Source organism: Botrytis sinoallii, assembly GCF_014898435.1.
Source record: "Botrytis sinoallii strain Bc 23 chromosome Unknown BSIN_003, whole genome shotgun sequence".
Taxonomy (NCBI): Eukaryota; Fungi; Ascomycota; class Leotiomycetes; order Helotiales; family Sclerotiniaceae; genus Botrytis; species Botrytis sinoallii.
In genome coordinates, this window is record NW_024066030.1 from 2,387,472 (window position 1) to 2,406,610 (window position 19,139).

Consider the following 19,139-nt stretch of genomic DNA (forward strand, 5'->3'; position numbering starts at 1 on the left):
CACAAGATAACTTATACATGGTATGAAAGAAAATACCCGCATGCGGTTACAATCGAATTCAAGAACAAACAAACAAATAATCAAAGAATAAGAGTTGATTCTTTTCCTCGATAGTCTCTTTGAATATATAGAAATGAGGAATTTAAGCCGTGAACAGTACGGTTTCCTTACGACAAGGAGTCCAGTCCAGGTAGCATTAACCCATGATACTAACTACCTAGCTCGTGGATTTTGAAGGCAGTTGGTATGATCTACTAGTATATATATAGGAATCCTACCATAAAACCATCAACATCCTCACCTATGTTCAAATGTTCAAAAAATCAAATCAACATTCTCACAAATCCCCAAATCCCAAACCGCATTCCACACCATCACATCCCACCAATCTCCTTTCCTTTCCAAACATCCCACACAAAAAAGCCATCGCACATTCTCCCTCTACAAACACATTTTAATATAAACATGTCTAGTAACCAAACCCCATGATCTAACAACCCATCACATCTAATCAATACATATAGCCAACCATACTTCCCACCAAGCTCCCGGAATACAATACAATATCTAGATATTTTATATGTTATACACACCCGCGATAAATCCATAGAGCGTATCTCCAACACCCGACACGATACCTACCTAGGTAATCATCGCGAACAATTAGCGAAATGCGGGTGTCAATGCGATTATATGATGTATAATGTACGAGGGAAAAGCCAGCCACTCTAGCCATTCAACTAGTTGTGGATAGTTGTAGACGTCGAAGGTAAACGAGTCGAGTATATTGAATATAAATGAGGATTTGCAGCTAACGAGCGAAGGGTTTTTTTTTTTTTGCAATTGGTTGAATATCGACTGCGAGACGAGATGCTTTTGAATGGATACCTAGATTGGGATTGTATATTTTCTGGTTGAGGAAGATATCTCATCGATGCTGCGAATGTAATCTTACGTTCTATTTATGTGTAAAATTCATGATACATACCTAGGTACCGATACATACGTAACGTTGCGGCGAAATGTAAATATACATAAACCCCTCCCCCCCCCCACAACATTTCCAAAAGCCAAAGAACAAACCAAACCCCCAATCATTCCAAGGTTATCACTACAATTCTCGAGCTAAACTAAACTGTTATATAATGAAACAACATACCTACATAAAAACCACCACCATCTCGCAACCTACTAACCTTCTACCAATCGATTTCTTTTCCAAAGAGGGACTGCCCATTTAAACCCTTTAAACCATATCAAGAAACCATATCAAGAAACCATATCAAGAAACCATATCAAGAAACCATATCAAGAAACCATATCAAGAAAAGCAAATCAAGAAAAGCAAATCCAAAATCCACAACTCAATATAACTTCATCTACCTAGGTAGATACCTGCCGTTAAGTCCAACGTAGATATGTTCAATATTCTGAAAAGGGGGGTTGGGGTTGTAAAGAATCTGCGCTATTCCTGTTCGCCTTGACGTTGTGAATACAATGGGTTCTGACAAACGAGTTGAGTCTTGGATTATAAACATGATGGAGATGGAGAAAACGCTGGGTAAAGACTTGGAGCTTGTGGACATAATAGAATTGTGTGGTGGGAATGCTGGTTAGACTGCGATTGTTTCTTTACGTCGATTGACAGAAGATAAGCTCATAGAAATTGATAAAGGGGCAATCATCAGCGATTTATTCTTGCAAAGAGAAGGACGACATTCCTTTCAGATCAAACAAAGAAAGCACTTGCAATCACGGAGGCTATTGTTAGAAAAGCAAGAATGATTTTACACTGATTTGTTAGAACTTGTCCATAGAAACTAAATGATGCTGTAAGATAATGTTGTATTTTCCATCGTCACCCACAAGGGTGAAATGCTTTCCGTACCTACTGTGTATGCCAACACAAGAATCCTAATTGCCATGTTCCCCACGAAATACTCCAACCCCTTACGAAACGCCCTGATATTTGAAATACGCTCCAATAAGCATGGCTGCAATACACATGTCAAGATTCATTCCTCTTCACTTTCATCACTTTCTACCTGCATTAGCAGCTCCTTTTCCATTTCCGCCTCCAGATCAGCCTCAAGATCCATTACATCTTGATCACCCATGACTCCAGGGTTGTTGACTGGACTAGGGAGTTTCAAATGATCAACATCCTGGTTTTGTTCATAGATTCCATCGTGATCTGCATCTGCATCCTCGTCTTCATCACTGATTTCTTCGCTTGGCTCTCTCTGAAAAATTGGTGCCCTATACTCATATTGTTGATGCGAGCTCTGCCCATCTGGAAATTCAACCGTGAAACCATCATCCGAATCTTCTTCTTCTTCTGGTTCGGGTGTTGGTTCACGCGGTGGTGGTTTCGGCTTCTGTGCCTTCTCTGCCTTCGCGCGAGGGGCAGGTTTCGCTTTTGTTGCTGCTGGAGCCTTTGATTTTGGAGCCTTCTTTTGTGGTACTTTAGGTTGAGGTTCCTCAATGATAGCCTTCGTCGGTGGCTCCAGCTGCTCATATTGAGATTGTAATTGAGCGGCATCATCGGTCCATGGCGCGCTCGTCAAGTTCATATCGAATGTGGAATCAATGCGATCCAAAACCAAGACCTTCCTAACGGGATCGAATGTAAGTATAAATTGACCGTCTCCGGAGGTTCGAGCTCCAGTATATGTATAATCATCATTGTTGTCAGAAAGAGAGAGGTCGTAATTCGCAGAATTGGGATTGGAAGATGGTTTCAGCTGTGCTGAGTTCGCGGGGGCTCCGATAGAGGCATCGGGTTTGTGATTATCTAACAATTGTCAGTAGACGATTTCATTACATTGAGACGACCCAACTTGCATCTTATGCCAGTATATGTATTGTTGGTAGAATTTCCAAGCAAGGCATCGCTGAGAACGACGGGGTACTTCCCCGGCTTATCCCAATCTATTGCTGTGGTCATGGTCGCCCTTCGATGTAAAATGTGTTCTTCTTTGAAATAGTACCTAAATATCTAGTAGTATAGAATGACAGTAGAACAAGTCGAGGGGTACATCAGTTCGAGAAAAGAATGTATGAAGAGAAAGAGGAAAAGGAAAATGGATATGGTATGAATAATATTAAGATTACATCAATAGATTGAGTGAGTATTGGGAGAGTATGAGCAACAGGTGATAAAAATGTAACGGTATGGATAAGTTAATCTATGATGGAAAAGAGGGTAAGAGAATGGGATGAGATGGGGTGTGGATGTGGATGGGGATAGGGATGGAGATCTTATGAGCTAACAAACAGGATTAGATAGACTTAGGACGATACTTGGGTATGGATGTACTAGGAACACACAGTAGGTACTGGGTACCACCGAAATGAATGAATGCTTGACGGTCGATGAATTTCTCTACTTATTAGTACAGAGTCGATGAAGGAAGATAATGGCCATGTGGTACTAAATTAAGATGCTAAAAGATCTTTTGATAGGCTTTGTCTTGAAGGTACATCCCTTGGTATTTTCTAAGTAACTCATGGCCTATAGAGCGTACTGGTTCTTTGTATCTCACTGGGCAATCAATCAATCCAAGTGATTGATTGTACGGAGTTTTACCCTATACAGGATACACTATATAGGATACACTATATAGGATACACTATATAGGATACACTATACAATATTATATAGGATATATTATACAGAATACACTATACAGAACACACCATACAGAACACACCATACAGAACACACCATACAGAACACACCATACAGAACACACCATACAGAACACACCATACAGAACACACCATACAGAACACACCATCCATCATAGATTTCATGTTGGAGTAAGACAAAGAAAAATATCTAGTACCTACTAGGTAGTTATCAATAGAAAATTGTCCTTTGTAACGGCAGAGAGTACTTACTACATCGTAGTGTACTAACAGATCCTTATCTAATCCTTATCAATCTCACCCATAATTTGCTCGGTCCGTACTTTCATGATAATTGGTACGACGACACGTGACCATCAGATAGATTCCTAATATTCATCATCAATCCATCGTGCCATCTTCTTGAGTGATCCATTACAACACTCATACTTCGTATAGGCACGCAATTTCCTGATCTATCACTACCCACCTATTATGCAAGTGGCAATGTTAGTAATAATGCACACACAATTTATTCATCCGAGAATATCTGGTGCATGCTACCCAGGTACGTACCCAGGTACGTACCAACGATATGGCTCTCCCGAAGTCGGCAATTGAATATAGCCTCATGTGCGTGTATACCATGCATATGAAAAGTTATGCAATGCCGTTATGTGTGCGGGGTGGGAAGGGGACTGGAAGTTTCCTTAATTACAAGGTGACATAAGATATGAAAGTGGTCTGCTTTTTCTCAAATTCTCATATAGTCTGTACTATATACATAGACTTCCTTTCTATCATACCCCCGATAGTCTTTTTCTTAGATCCTAAGTCTTGATCTCGTTACTTCCAATTCTCAGCATGGCGCCAGATATTTCTCAGTCGACTGCGCAAAGCGACGCTTCGTCGAACATTTCTGCCGATGGTTATCAAATACCTGACATTACCTTTCGTGATCCTAAAAATCGACGCCTCAAGGTCCTCACAATTGGTGCAGGAGTTTCCGGGATCATGATGGCATATCACATCCAGAAACAATGCCAGAAGTAAGGGCACCAAATGTAACGCAAAGAGATCAATACTAAGTTGTGCAGTGTTGAGCATGTCATTTACGAAAAGAACCCTGACATCGGAGGAACTTGGTACGAAAATAGATACCCTGGCGCCGCTTGCGATGTTCCTTCACACGCATATGCATTTCCTTTTGCTCTCAACCCTGATTGGCCAAAATATGCTAGTGGTTCTAAAGACATATGGAATTATCTAGACAAGGTCTGCGAAGTTTTCGATCTTAGGAAATACATGACCTTCAATACTGAGATTGTCGGATGTTTTTGGGACGAGGAAACTGGGAAATGGGCTGTCAAGATGAAGCAGACATCAGAATCGGGCGAGAAGCAATTTGAGGAGACGTGTGACTTGCTACTTCATGCAACTGGCATATTGAATAATTTCAAATGGCCAGATATTAAGGGTATCGAGAAGTTCAAAGGAAAAGTCATTCGTGTGTTGAAATTTGCCTTTTGGTTCATGGAATGAACACTGACTAGAGATAGATACGGCAAGATGGCCAGATGAATATCAGGAAGAACAATGGAAGAATGAGTCGGTGGCGATCATTGGCTCCGGAGCTTCTTCGATTCAGACATTGCCTAAGATGCAACCCCATGTTAAGCATATCGATGTTTACGTACGTACTCCGGTCTGGTTCACATCGGTCGCTGGAAATGATGGAAGAAGCAAAGAATATACCCCGGCGGAACGTGAAAAGTTCAGGAACGACTTGCCTGCGCTTATGGAGCATACAAAGAACTTGGAAAATAGCATAAATGGTATTTGGGATTTATTCTTCGAGGACAGCACGGCTCAAAAAGATGCGCAAAGATTGTTTGGGGCACGAATGGCCGAAATTATCAAAGATAAGAGGCTGCTGCAGGGCTTGACTCCTAGTTTTTCTCTCGGCTGTCGCAGAATTACTCCTGGTGAGTGCTCTCTATAATTAATAGGCCAGGCTAATGATGTAGGCGATCCTTATATGACGGCCATTCAAGAGCCAAATGTAGATGTCCATTTTTCTGCAGTTGAGGAGATTACAGAAGACTCCGTTATTGACAGCGAAGGTCAGAAATGTAAAGTTGATACCATAATCTGTGCCACAGGCTTCGATGTCTCATATCGCCCTCGATTCCCAATAATAGGTCAAAATGGAGTTGATCTTCGAGAGAAATGGAAGAAAATCCCAGAATCATATCTTGGTAAGTAAAAACGATTCTATTCGCTTGTGCAAGGGAGGTGTTGGCTGACAAATCTCAGGTCTCGCGGTACCAGAAATACCCAATTTCATTACTTTCATTGGACCAACGTGGCCCATTTCAAATGGTTCTGTTTTGGGGCCTCTTAGCGAGGTAGCTAACTATGCTATCAAATTCATCAAAAAGATGCAAAAAGAGTTCATCAAGTCTATCGCTCCAAAGCAAGATATGACGGATCTTTTCAATGCACATACGCAAGAGTTCATGAAGAAAACTGTTTGGAGCTCAGGCTCAGGTTGTCGTTCTTGGTATAAAAGTAAAGCCTCATGTTCATCGCTTGTCTCTCAGTTACTAATTTTGAAAAGACAATGAGACAGGACGCGTGAATGCGATTTGGCCTGGTAGCTCCCTGCACTATATGGAGGTAATAGAGGACCCAAGATACGAAGATTACAACATAACATACCAAAACAAACATAATCCGTAAGTTCACCTTGACATTACAACCCGTCGTAAGCGAGCTATTCAAGTACTCACCTAGATATAGATGGGCATACCTTGGCCTCGGCTTTACAATTTCCAATCGTACAAAAGGTGCTGATATATCGCCATATCTCAATGAAGAGGCCATCGATCCGGAGTGGTTGGAAGTTATGAAATCTGGTGTTCTTGCAGTAGATCGCGATACAAAATAGTCAACATTCTCCGGAAAGTGATATAACATTAGCAGATTCTGTTGTTTCATTTCACCATTCCACCTCATTTCGACTTAGATACTCTTAGCGACTTCAATGTTTCAACGACAGATGAACAACTCTTAAAGTTAAACTTACCCTATAGAGTGTCGTGAAATGGTAAGAGGCGGTATTTGAGGTAGGTGCTAGCCGTTGAATAGCTTCCTCTAACACATTGATCTTGAAAATTCATCAATCCTTGATCGATCGAACATATTTATTCAATGGTGAAAAGTCATTTCCCTGTCATCCACTAGCACTTTACGTACACCTCGCTTCATATGAACATCATTGGGACAGTCAACACAGAGAACTTTTCATCATAACGATGACATGTTAACACTGAGTGTTGTTCATTGCCTAGATTTCTTTGGTCGTTTCTCCGGAAATCTTAATGTCAATAATTCAAAATGGAAGCTTATACTCGTGCGCTTATCTCTGTCATTGTGGGAACATAGAGTGATATGGGATGAAGGATGGTGATCCCATCTCCATACGTTTGTGGCACCTCATCTCGGCAAAGCTTGTCTCGACATACATTGTGGCAACTACAAGATGTACAGGGCAAAAAAGCAACAGTCTACGTGAATTGCGAAGTATGACAAATCTCACCCGCCCCACTTTAGCTTCAGACCTTTATTTAATAGGATATGAGATCTTTCTCGAATGTGATCAGAAACCATGAAGATAATGAAATTGTGACTTCCGTCAAGAGAAACTATCCGGCTATGGGATCCATTGATTCTACCTCCGATTTGGGGGAATTCCTCATTCTTGATGATATCGTAACTGTAAGGGCAGCCGATGTACATCAAGTCCCCATTCTTACCTACCTTCAGCCTGGCAAGGGCGTGGCTGATTTTCAACTATTTACTGGCCAGAATCTGGACAGGTTCGTTGATCAAGCTACCAAAGAATATATACGATGTGGTTGTGCACCAGTGAGTCTCTCCGGTTATTTAGTTGAAATCCGTATTAACGAGATCAGGATCAAGGCCAAGTGATTACCCCTGCAGGTCCATCCGATGTCGATCATGTGGTATCGTTATTCGCATTGAATAGATTAGGATATACCGTTCTGCTCCTTTCCCAAGACTTGCAGTGCGCACCGGCCATTACAAATCTTCTCAAGATGACAAATTGTGATACGATCATTTATCCAAATCTATCTATGCTCGTTTCAAACTTATCGCAAACCAAGAAAGATTTTCTTCCCAGAAAACTGAGAATGATTTCTATGGCGACGCGTGAAATATTCGACAGGTCTGAAGTACTAGCGGAACCTCGTTTTATCAGAAAGTTTGACAAGCATGAGGAAGGAAGGTGGCGATAATATGTCATTCTTCAGGCGCAACGGGTCTCCTGAAATTAATGTATCAGCTTCACAATCGCTTCATTGCTACGGTTTCTAACAGAGAAGGAACTTGTGGATTTGCAAAATTTCCTCTATATCATAGCTGGGGTAATAAACATATCACCAATACGATGTGGATCCGAAAAACTATGTATTTGCATAGTGCTACAGTGCTAATGACAGTAGATGGAATAGTTGAAGTCGTGCAAAGATCAAGTCTTCTGTTTTATATGATGTTCCATATGCATTGAAACTAGGTACTTGGAGACAATCGAAAGGGGTTGAAGAGATGGCGAGTTGTTCGGAGGTTCTTTACTCGGGAAGTCAATGTCTGGATAGTCTGGGTGATTGTCTTACAAGTGATCAGTTTCTATTTGTTTTTGGTATGGAATGTATTATTATATGTGGGAATTGATCCAGTGGCTCCAGGGAGGTTTGGATGTTGCTGGGATAGAGAGATGTTTGCTGATTTGTTTACTCATTAGAGGTGTGATTTTGTATATGTTGTTTGGCGCGTAGGTATTCCTGAAATACAACTCACAGATTGCTGAAAATGAATCCAAAACAGAGTTCGGCTCTTTTGGTTCAAGTAGAGGCCGTACGCCAGGTGATCATAGTTGGAACTATCTTCGAATCATGCCCTCAGACAGACCACATGTATATGAAGCCGATTGACAACAACACATACGAAAGTGTCTTTCTATCATCTTTGTCACAACAGTAACAGCAAATTCGGATGATCCATCGGGTTCCTATCATTTTAAAGATATCTTCACACCTCATCCTCTCATTCTCAATGCTTGGAAATATCTAGGCAGAATCGATAATTAATTATATTGATCAATGGAGAGAAAGTGTTTCCAACACTGATAGAAGGACGCATTAGATACGAATTACTTGTAAAAAAGCAGTGGTCTTTGGGATCGATAAAGCTTTACCAGATCTTCTAGTCATACTCAGAAGCCGCACAAAAATGTCGGATGAGGAGTTTATTAATAGCATTTGGCTTGCAATTGAAAAGGCAAATGCAAACGCAAAGTTTCTCTCATATAAGTAGAGAAATGATACTCCCTCTCCCGGCTGGCACTGACTATCCCGTAACCGACAAAGGATTATTATCCGCACTCAGATGTATCGCCAATTTGCCGTTCAGATAGAAGAAGTCTATCGACGATTCGAAGAAACCGACACGGGAACTCTAGAACTCGAAGAATCGGAACTGGAATAATACATCTTGAGGATATTTGTTGATGATTTAATTTGGGCATCCAGCTTTCGGGTCCCGAAAGTGAGACCTTCACTACTGGAGGGATAGTCTTGAGGCGATTCAAGCAAGAAACTTGCTTCTGAAAACCTTTCCATGGATGGTAATGGTAATGTTCGACATCTTAGTCAAAACGTCGTGTTTGAGAGTTCTAACATGTAAATCGCTGGGTTAGCGAAGAAAATATGTGCGATTCGTATAGGAGGAGAGGTGACGAATACCGAACCGAAGATGTGTTTGAAGTTATGAGAAAATCAGTTGAGAAATACTCGAATTCCAAATCACATATTCCAGACACGAATAGTTTTGAGAAGAAAATCGTGGGACGGTATCCTCGACTCTCGGGAAGAATAGATGTTGATAAAATACAGGTTTTTACAGCAGTCACAGGCTTCCTAGGCGAGAATACGAGCGCCCAATTCTTGCTTGATGATGAGGTCCATAAAGTTTATTGTTTGCGCGAGGTAAACATCTACATGCGCGGATGAAAGAATCTTTGATTCAAAGAGACCGTGATGGAATTTCCTCCGATGCAAGACAAGAATCATAAGATTCCCAAGCAATCTCAGTAATCCTCCTCTCAGTCTCAAGAATTCGAACTCAACACTCCAAGACCTCAAACCCAAACCACCCACATGATCCACGCAGCCTGAATCATAAACTTCACCGACGCTTTCTCAGCTTTCGTTAATAATCTCGCTAACCTCCCAATCCCATTCAGTGATCCCTTCCTCTCTCCCTCTCCCCAACCCCCACAATTTTTCTCCTGCTCCTCTGCTCCTCCATCTCCATAGCATTGTATCCCAATTCCCCTTGTTCAGCCCTCATCCCTCAACCCTCATCCCAATTTCCCAATACTCACACGCGCTCTAATGGGTCGCTGAAAATCACCTCTATAGACTATAGCGACTTCCCAATATACTGCTCATGCACATATTACGTATTGGAAAATCGACGACGATATAAAGTTAGGTGCGTATCTGGAATGATATAGATACAGATACAGAAGCTATATCACTTGTCGTCAGATCTGAACTTCGGAAGGGAAAAGCCCTACTGTTGGATTGTATGTAGGATTCTATTACCAGACATATACTTATATCCTATCATGTCATCCCTCTCTCTCCCCAAACCCAAAACCCAAACCATCCTCCAAACACCTCTCAGCAATACACCGGTACCTCCCTCCCCATCAACCCCCTTCCCTCCACAATCCACAATCCTCAACCAAACTTCCTCCTATATCCCCCGTCCCCACAATCCATCTACAACCTCGTTCCCCCACCTATTCTCCTGACACAAACTCTCCTCCTCTTCTGAAATACTGCGGTCTATATTTATTTCATTTCATTTCATTTCATTTCATATTTTGTTCTGTGGCGGAATGGTTTGAAATTGTTTGAAATTCGTAGATAGAGTGGGAGGAGTATGAGGAGTATAAGTATAAGTATAAGTATGAATATAAGTATGAGTATGAGTATGAGAGGGTTTGTGGGGAAAATCCGATGGTGAAATTGCTGGGGTATTAGGGTATTATGAGAGGGGTTGTGATGAGTGAAATTGGAGTTGGAATTGGAGTTGGAGTTGGAGTTGGGGAGATACATTAAGAAAAGAAAAAGAGATAGTAGAAATTTAAGAAATACACTAGATTAAGCAGAAATGAGTATTTAAGAATGATTATAGAGAAATAAAAGGAAAAGGGGAAGGAAGGGGGGGGAGTAAGTTGATATTATATCAAATCATTTGTGAAAAGGAAAGGAAAGGTATGAACATGGATCGGGTTATATACCTATGTACCTACCTATATTAAGAAGAAAAATGGAAGGAAATACCCCAGCCCAGCCTATCCTATTCCGTAGGGCTCCGTCCATCTCGCAAACAAGTGATCAAACACTTCCTCAAGAGTCCAGCTATACGAAAATTTAACTATCAACAGCCAGCATCTACCTTCTCCATTCCACTCTATACATAGCTGTGATTTTACTATTACAAGGGAAACAGTGTGTTTATTTATGAATGATGTATGATGTATCAATTTATTTTATTTTAATTCCATGACGATAAATGTATGGATTAATATCCCTACCTATTTAGTATCTAACACGTAACCTTATCATGTAACGCGAAACGAAGCATCCTCCCTCTAAACACCCCAAACACCCTAAACACCAAGAACCCGAGCCCCTCTAACCCAAACCTGTAGTGTAGCGCATTCTCTTTACGCGAGCGAGGCGAAGCAAATAACAAAGCTTCAAAAACCTCACAATGCCCTCACCACGAAAACGTCATAAGCGCTGGATTCAGAGCAATAGGTAAGAGCAAATGACTCCCCGTAACGGTCGCCATGGGCAAAATGGCCACGAAATCCTGAATACGCCAATCGAACGGAACGAAAGATGCAGTGGCCAGGATGACAATGCAGGAAATGCCAAGGAGGGAAAAGATCATGGAGAATTTGAAATTTTTCAAGACCTTTGGGATTTCGATGAAGAAGTTACTGAATTCTGCTTCTTTGGATGTGGAACCCCATGTCATATCGATTTCGAACATGTGCGAGAGGAGGGCTTGGGAGACGTGGAGAGAGAGGCCTCCGAGAAAGATGGCCAACATTAATGTCCATTTGAAGTTTTCGTAGAGGGAGTAGCCGAGACTGCGTTCGCCGGCTCGGTAGCGCATTCCTGCTAGGGCGATGTTTCCAAGACCGTTAAACACGATGACGATGGAGAACCAAACTTTCCAGGAATCAATATAGTATTTGTCAAGGTATCCATTGAACCATCCGATAGCGAAGTAGTTGGCTGTGGTTAGGATCCAGGCAGCTCCAATAGCATAATAGGTACCGATGTATGAGATAATTGTGATCTTCGAGGTGAATCGTATATTGGAGAACAAGAAGCTTCGGAAGAGAGGAGTAAATGGTCCTCTGTAGAACCACATACGCAATGGGTGAAAGAGAAGTTCGTTGCAACCATATGCATACTTCTCCCATCTAGCAAGTTCATCGTAAACGGTCAATGACACACCCTCTTTAAATCCTTCACCAGCCCATGCAGCCAAGCGAATAATGTACCCATTTACTTGAAGGCGAAGAGACATATCGAAGTCTTCAGATACATGAGACTCTGACCAGAACTTTTCATATCCATCCTCATCTACATATGAAACCTGCTGAATGGCTGCCCAGCGCAAAATAGCGTTGTGACCAACGAAAGGAGCGACATCTCCGTTCGAAACAGTATATCGGATAGCAGTATAGATCAAGTTCGTGAAAAAAGTGATACCATTTTCGAAATAAGTATTGACAACCTGCATAACACCAGACGAGAATTGCATAATGCCAACCTCAGGAGATAATTCCATTTCAGTGCAAGCATCCAATAAACAATCCGAGGGGACGCGAGTATCAGAATCGACTAAAGCATGTTAGATGAGTCTCTTTGTTGAGATAAATGAAAACCTACTCAGCAGGATGTAGTCGCCAATGCGAACATTTCCATCAGCCCAAGCTCGGCCATTGTCTTCCAAAGCTTCTGTCAAGCATCTTCCATATGCTTGTGCTTCATCTGCTTGAGTCCAATCCAAGGGTCTTTGAATCAAGGCTAACTTCTCCTCAACCATACAAGAAATATGAAGTCCGAAGTTCATGTTGGAAGCCTAAGAAATAACGTTAGCATAAGTCATAACGTTTGAGTAAATTCACCGCAGCAAATAATGACATCAATGGCGTGATGGCTGCTTACTTTCTTGACTGTTTGAGTATTAGCGAAGGTACTTCAAATATTTTCGAACGGAGACTTACATTTTCCTCTTCTGGTGAAATTGTCTCCATGTCTTGGCCGAGCAACCCATCCAATACTGTGATCAGCATAGAAGTCAATTCTTGCTTGTCGTTCCTTCGCACCAAGAATTTGAAGACCATCATCGTTAATGAACATGTTGGCTGAACCACCTTGTAATTCATACGTAGAAATGGCTGCCTTGATGGATTTCACAGTGGGTGCAATAACGGAGTCTAGTCCCTCTTTATAGACGGGGCACTGGATTGTGATGTGTGGAAGATTCCCTTTGAGAATACGTGGTGGTGCTTCAGCGGAGTAAAACTTGGAGTTGGCTTTCATTTGTCGTACGGGTCCGAAGAGCTGAGCCAGACATCCCACGATGGCTTGAGCGAAGAAAAGAGTGAAGAACACCTGGACGGGGGTCAAAATCAGGAGTGCCCAACGACTGTACTTTTTATCGACACTGGTCTCAACGGTTATTTGACGAATGCCAAGACCCAGAGTTGTGATGATCAAAATGAGGGTAAGAGTGACCAAAATTGTGTTTTGCAAGTGTAGTGCACGCGTTTGTGGTAGAGGTCGGCCAGTTTCTACGTCCATTTCCACAGCGGTAACATCTAGAGCTTTCCTTTCTTCCTTGATTTCTTCCTCAAGCTTCCAAACCAATTCCATTAATTCTCCTTGAATTTTCTTGGCTCGTTCGATTAAATTTAAGGCATCATCATCCCACACAACTAGCAAAGCATCAGATGCAACAAATGCAGCAAATTGATGTTTCCTCGCGCGAGGTAAATCCTCCATTGCTGGTACAATTTGTATCCTGAGACCATTCAAAAGCGGGACATCAATAGCCTCTGGCGAGCATTCTAGAAAAGTCTTGATAACTCGAGAATTTACTGTCATTGCGCACTGTGTATATTAGCAACCTGTGAGCTCAAATGATTTATCAGAGTTTCTTACTTGCACATTAAGACTTGCACATGCTGCCGCAAAGGAAGAACTTTCTAATTGTGGCGGGCAAGCCAGGTATGTACCTCTTGTCTTCCTAAGTACAACACCCTCATATTCGCCACTATCATCACTGACCCAGAGATTTGCGCATTGTTGTTGATGGATGTAGTTGACCATAACCTCGTATTTTATACCCCCAATCAAGTTTGAGCCAACATTTGATCGATTCGAGGTGGAAGTTCTTGTCGATGATTGCGAAGCAGGGTTGTCATTCATAGGTTGAAGCAACGAGGCGTTATTGCCTGTTTGTGGGATCCCAGTAGAAGCTTGCTTCTCATTAATGGTAGAAGATCCTGCTCCAGTCGCCGGCTCAGGCTTCTTTGGTTTAAAATAGTTTCCTAAACCCATCTTTATGAGATCCTAGTAGTCAAATGGAGATGTTAAGAATTCTTGTCGGTGGTTTTCGCAACTGAGTCCGGAAGGAAATTTATACAATTGATTGTTAATTTCGATCTTGACGTTACAAAAACGTGGAAAAGTGTTACTTTGTGACACGAGTGACTGTTTATCTTATCAGAAAAATGCTCCCACAAGGCTCTTGCATCTGACTAGGAGTACATCAGAATATGAATACATACAGAGAGTGTGTCAAGAGTTTTCGGGAACCTGAAAACCGCCTTGTAGACTTTTCAAATGCCCTTGTACAGTTACACGGTATAACGAAGGTCAGATAATAAAAGAGTGGGTGATGAAGGACTGAGACACCTGTTCACAGTAGATTGTTGGAATGATGGATGTTGAAAAGATTGAGAAGAAAGATTTTAAATCTTGATAACTATTGAGTACAACCCTAAGCTTTTTAGGAAGAAAGATCTAGGCTTGCTCGAACCTGTCTGGTATGGTTCTTAGTATAGATCTAGTCGTGAGAACGTCTTATCTATCTATGCGTCGCAGCTCTAAATGAAACTAGATCGTGAAGATCAATAGATTCTGTGAGGACGATTGTCAAGAAAGTCTATAGGCGACGATTTAGCTGACGCTTCCAGGAAAAGATTGGGAAAGTCTCTTAGCTCATGCTGTTAGGAGTGTTGGGTCCAATGGTCTGCCTAGTAGCTCATGATAGAGTTCAGTGCCTCGGGTCTTTTCACGCACTTGTGTGGTCAATATGGAATTTTTTCTCCGACGAGGAAGACAATACTATCACCCAGGTGGTCAATATCTGTAATGTATACCTAGTTGTAAGGATTCTGCGCCATGCTATGCTGTGCGACTAAACCAAGTTATTATTCGGCAATATTCTGGTATTCCTTCTACCGGCGAATCATCTGAATTTGCTTGTGACGTTAATGGGTCGTCCTTCCAAAGGCGTTGCCGGTTGTTCATTTGGAATCCAGTATGCAAACACAATACTTGGTAACTTGTTCATGGGGATGTGATTGGACAACTATATCTTAGGGAGTGACGACTAGGTAGTAATCTACTGTTTGTTAATATTTGACAGTGTGGAGTAGTGATATTGATATCCATTGCGGATCAACGTGATGATAATCAAGATATCGAAAAGACAAGAATGTCGTAACCTTACCTAGTGTGTGGTGGTTTGATTTTCTCCATGAGGCTTACTAGGTATTGAAAGGTGAACTAAGAGATCTAGCGCCTCTCTTGGCATTCAAACCGTTGACAACCGAGGCAACCTGGAAGTACTAGGTATGCACAACATAAACGACGGTATGATTCTATTGGTTGACCAAGTTCACCTAGGTAGGTAGGATTTCAGTGGCTTATATAAGTAATGCAGGTACATAATGTTCAGCCAAAAGTTGAAAATTTCCATGATATATGATCAATCGATTGAGTCATTGCTTCGATAGCTCGGAGGAGAATATCATAAAGACAAAGTACCTACTAGGTGTTCTTGCCTTCGCTCTCCATTAGCTGGCATATATTACCTAGGTAAGTAGATCGATGCTCAACAATTTTATTATGTTATACTAGCCTCACCTTTGAGTCGACAACTATTCAATCTGGATCCTGGTAACATTACCCCGGAGAAATAGAGCGAATGGTGGAGATGATGGAGATGGTGGAATAGGTGCTCTCCAAAAGGCGGAGAAAATCGGATCCCTTCAATATCAAAAGACACAATAGAGTGCTAGGTAAGCATCTCACACAAGTCTTTCCAGCGACCACAAGTAAAAGGAGAAATTAATAAATTTAATACTGTCACCCTGAACATATTCCCGCAACACGAAGTCTACATTTTGTCTTTCCATCGGAACGTGGAAAAAGGGATTTGACAGATCTTCTCAATTCTCCCTTTCCTTGCCATGATCTACACGTTTTCGTTTGTCGACAGATTCATGCTCTAGGTGAGAGACGGAATCTTGCATGAGAAACATACATAACATGTTGCCGATTGCAAACGCATGGATGACCTACCCATACCGAAAATCCCATGCTGCTAAGCGTTTGTGGCACACAGATATCTTACTATTGCCCGCTTCAAACTTTCACATCCATCCATCTCATGGGAGGCTTGAAAATTTGAAATACCATGAGGAAAACCTAGTATGATATTGAAGTCTCCATCCTTTATCTTGGCAATAAGTTCATTGCCGATCGGGATATATCTTGCCGAATGCAACTCATCAAGCCTAAAGTATATGCATATCATTCTGTGTGGCCATACCTAGTATCTACCTATTTAAAGATATACTTTGGAGACTATACGCACAGACAGATACCAATATCGATCTCTGGCTCTGGAATACATACCAACACCTACTAGACTCCAATCGCTCCATGTTCAAACTGTCAGAATTGAATAAGCTCAGAGATCATCAAAGATCTACAATTCCATCCACCTTTCCTGAGAAGCTCAAGCTCTAGATTTTAGTAGTCGATCTTTTCAATAGATACTTGCAGGTTGACAATCAGGACTGACTATCTATTAGTCTGAACTAAGTAGATATCGAATTATAATTACACGTAGCGCTCAACTCTTCAGAAAGTATCGACAACTACCTACCACGTATTCGCATCCAAGATCATTTTCTTTTCTCTTTTTTCACTCATTCATCTATCTATCTACATACTAGAAGAACTCCATACATCACACTGATATAAATACACATCCAAACACCAACTTCTCTACGATATCAAAAAAACAATATGTTTCCTCGGCACACCTATCTATCTATCTACCTAGTATACACCATACCAATATCCTCAAGCCAAAATCTCATTCTAAATTTCTGATACAAACACACAGTATACATACTAATATCCATATGGAAGTATATATCCTTTCATCCATCTTTTCATTCATCTAGATCCATCTCCACATCAATTCTCGCTACACACTTAAGATGTCTGAACCTTATCCATCCATCTATTCATCCACCTCAAAATATCAAAGAAAATCACAAACCCGAGGAAAGCGTAAATCTAAGAGAGAGATGATTCTAAAATTCAGATTCCACTCCGACACATCAGCATTCGTAGAACAAACATAATTATATTCATTTATCTATCACCTTAGTACACCTACCTAGGTAGCTATAAATGAATCCAGAATCGAGCAACAGCAAAGATTTTGAGACTTGAAAATTCCGCGGTGCTCACTCATACCTATACTTATACGATATCGAGATAGGTATATAGGAGGTATCATCTCGCTTTCATCCATAACAGTTTTTGAATCTTTGAATATTTGATATTTTCCCATCTCTCCTGTCGAGGTGAGTATATAGTCGGGTATGTATGATTTATTGATATCTATCTATCTACATATATACCTACTTCTACCGATATCTACCCCGCTCTAACATATTCATATACACTCCACGAGTAAAATAATCTCAAGTCTATTTTATAAGATCTTCTATATATATATATTACAGATTCTATGTTAAAACATCAATCATGTAAAGTACGAGTACCTACCCAGAATCACATTTCCTAGTGCCTTTCTAATATCTAGATAGATAGGTAGATCTAGAATCCGTCTTCTATCTTCTATCTTCTATAGCATACTAAGTAGTCACACAGTCGCATAGTCACACCTGGAAAAGAGAAAAGAGAAAGAGTTTCATTTCGTATATACAACTAGGTACCTAACTGAATTAAATCTCAAGAAACCAATTTCCACATACACACCCACATAGGTTAAAGAAAAGAAAAGAAAAGAAACTTGTAAGAAATGATCGGATTTCCTTATTTACTATATCTATTATTATTCAATAATTTGCATATTTGAATATCTAGCCTAATATTCTAATCTAATATTCCTATCACTAACTTCTCATCTATAAAAATCCAATCGCAACAAACTCCCCCCCTTCTCCTCCCTTTCCGAATCTTCAATCTCCAATCTCCAATCTCAAGTCTATATTATAATATAACACCAACCTAGGTATAATATAACATAACATAACACAACATAGCACAACAAACTCAGCCCCGATTTCAGCCCTGTATATAGTACTACTTACTACTACACTATCAACAGCAATATTAATATAAATACCGATACCAAAACCAACACCACATCAATACCCATACCAATAGCAATATCTCAACCCCCCTCTTCTCTTCCTCCACATCTTACTCCCTCACTCCATCCACAATCCACAAACTACCCATCCTATGAATTTATACCCCATACCCCGTCCCGTACACCATACCACTTACCCTCCTACTCTATCCTACATCACGTATCCTACATCATATATCCCACATTCCAAATCCCAACCCCATCTCATTGCTATGCTGCTAATCTGATTCCTGGACTTAGATTTAGATTGATAAGTTGTAGGATTGTATGATATAATATATATGTGTCATGTAGTATAATATAATTTGAAGTTTGCAGATGATGTAAATGAATGAATGAATGGATTAGTAAATAAATAGATGATTGTAAAGGAAAGGTGATTTTTTTTTATGTAATCTTATTAATGACTTTTTTTTATATTGTATTGAGCTTGAGGAGATATATATAGATAATAGATAGATAGATATATTGGTATGTATTTTATAGAGTAATTATTAAGAAAATATTTATATAAGAAAGATATATTAAAAGAATAGAGAGATAATATTAAGATAAATAAATAAATAAATAAGTAAATAAATAAATAAATAAATATTATAGAAAGATATAAAGAGAAT

General features: G+C 40.5%; 5 protein-coding genes across 5 annotated transcripts; 3 read left to right on the forward strand and 2 right to left on the reverse strand.

Moving 5' to 3' along the window:
* Nucleotides 1–2,015: 2,015 nt before the first annotated feature.
* Nucleotides 2,016–2,947, reverse strand: EAF02_002401 (uncharacterized protein; the record flags this gene model as incomplete). Its single annotated transcript, XM_038898449.1, has 2 exons — nucleotides 2,016–2,794; nucleotides 2,845–2,947. 2 exons carry the CDS (start codon nucleotides 2,945–2,947, stop codon nucleotides 2,016–2,018), a joined length of 882 nt encoding a protein of 293 aa, XP_038762141.1.
* A 1,547-nt stretch (nucleotides 2,948–4,494) lies between these two features.
* On the forward strand, nucleotides 4,495–6,580 carry EAF02_002402 (uncharacterized protein; the record flags this gene model as incomplete). The annotated part of the gene is made up of 7 exons (XM_038898450.1): nucleotides 4,495–4,679; nucleotides 4,728–5,137; nucleotides 5,190–5,615; nucleotides 5,658–5,888; nucleotides 5,947–6,201; nucleotides 6,251–6,368; nucleotides 6,433–6,580. The coding sequence occupies 7 exons, from the start codon at nucleotides 4,495–4,497 to the stop codon at nucleotides 6,578–6,580; spliced, it is 1,773 nt and encodes a 590-aa protein (XP_038762142.1).
* A 689-nt stretch (nucleotides 6,581–7,269) lies between these two features.
* EAF02_002403 (uncharacterized protein) lies at nucleotides 7,270–7,952 on the forward strand (the record flags this gene model as incomplete). Its single annotated transcript, XM_038898451.1, has 2 exons — nucleotides 7,270–7,560; nucleotides 7,608–7,952. The coding sequence occupies 2 exons, from the start codon at nucleotides 7,270–7,272 to the stop codon at nucleotides 7,950–7,952; spliced, it is 636 nt and encodes a 211-aa protein (XP_038762143.1).
* Nucleotides 7,953–7,990: 38 nt separating this feature from the next.
* On the forward strand, nucleotides 7,991–8,804 carry EAF02_002404 (uncharacterized protein; the record flags this gene model as incomplete). Its single annotated transcript, XM_038898452.1, has 4 exons — nucleotides 7,991–8,124; nucleotides 8,175–8,349; nucleotides 8,517–8,630; nucleotides 8,667–8,804. The coding sequence occupies 4 exons, from the start codon at nucleotides 7,991–7,993 to the stop codon at nucleotides 8,802–8,804; spliced, it is 561 nt and encodes a 186-aa protein (XP_038762144.1).
* Nucleotides 8,805–11,508: 2,704 nt separating this feature from the next.
* EAF02_002405 (uncharacterized protein) lies at nucleotides 11,509–14,375 on the reverse strand (the record flags this gene model as incomplete). The annotated part of the gene is made up of 5 exons (XM_038898453.1): nucleotides 11,509–12,650; nucleotides 12,699–12,891; nucleotides 12,978–12,985; nucleotides 13,037–13,925; nucleotides 13,977–14,375. The coding sequence occupies 5 exons, from the start codon at nucleotides 14,373–14,375 to the stop codon at nucleotides 11,509–11,511; spliced, it is 2,631 nt and encodes an 876-aa protein (XP_038762145.1).
* Nucleotides 14,376–19,139: the final 4,764 nt, after the last annotated feature.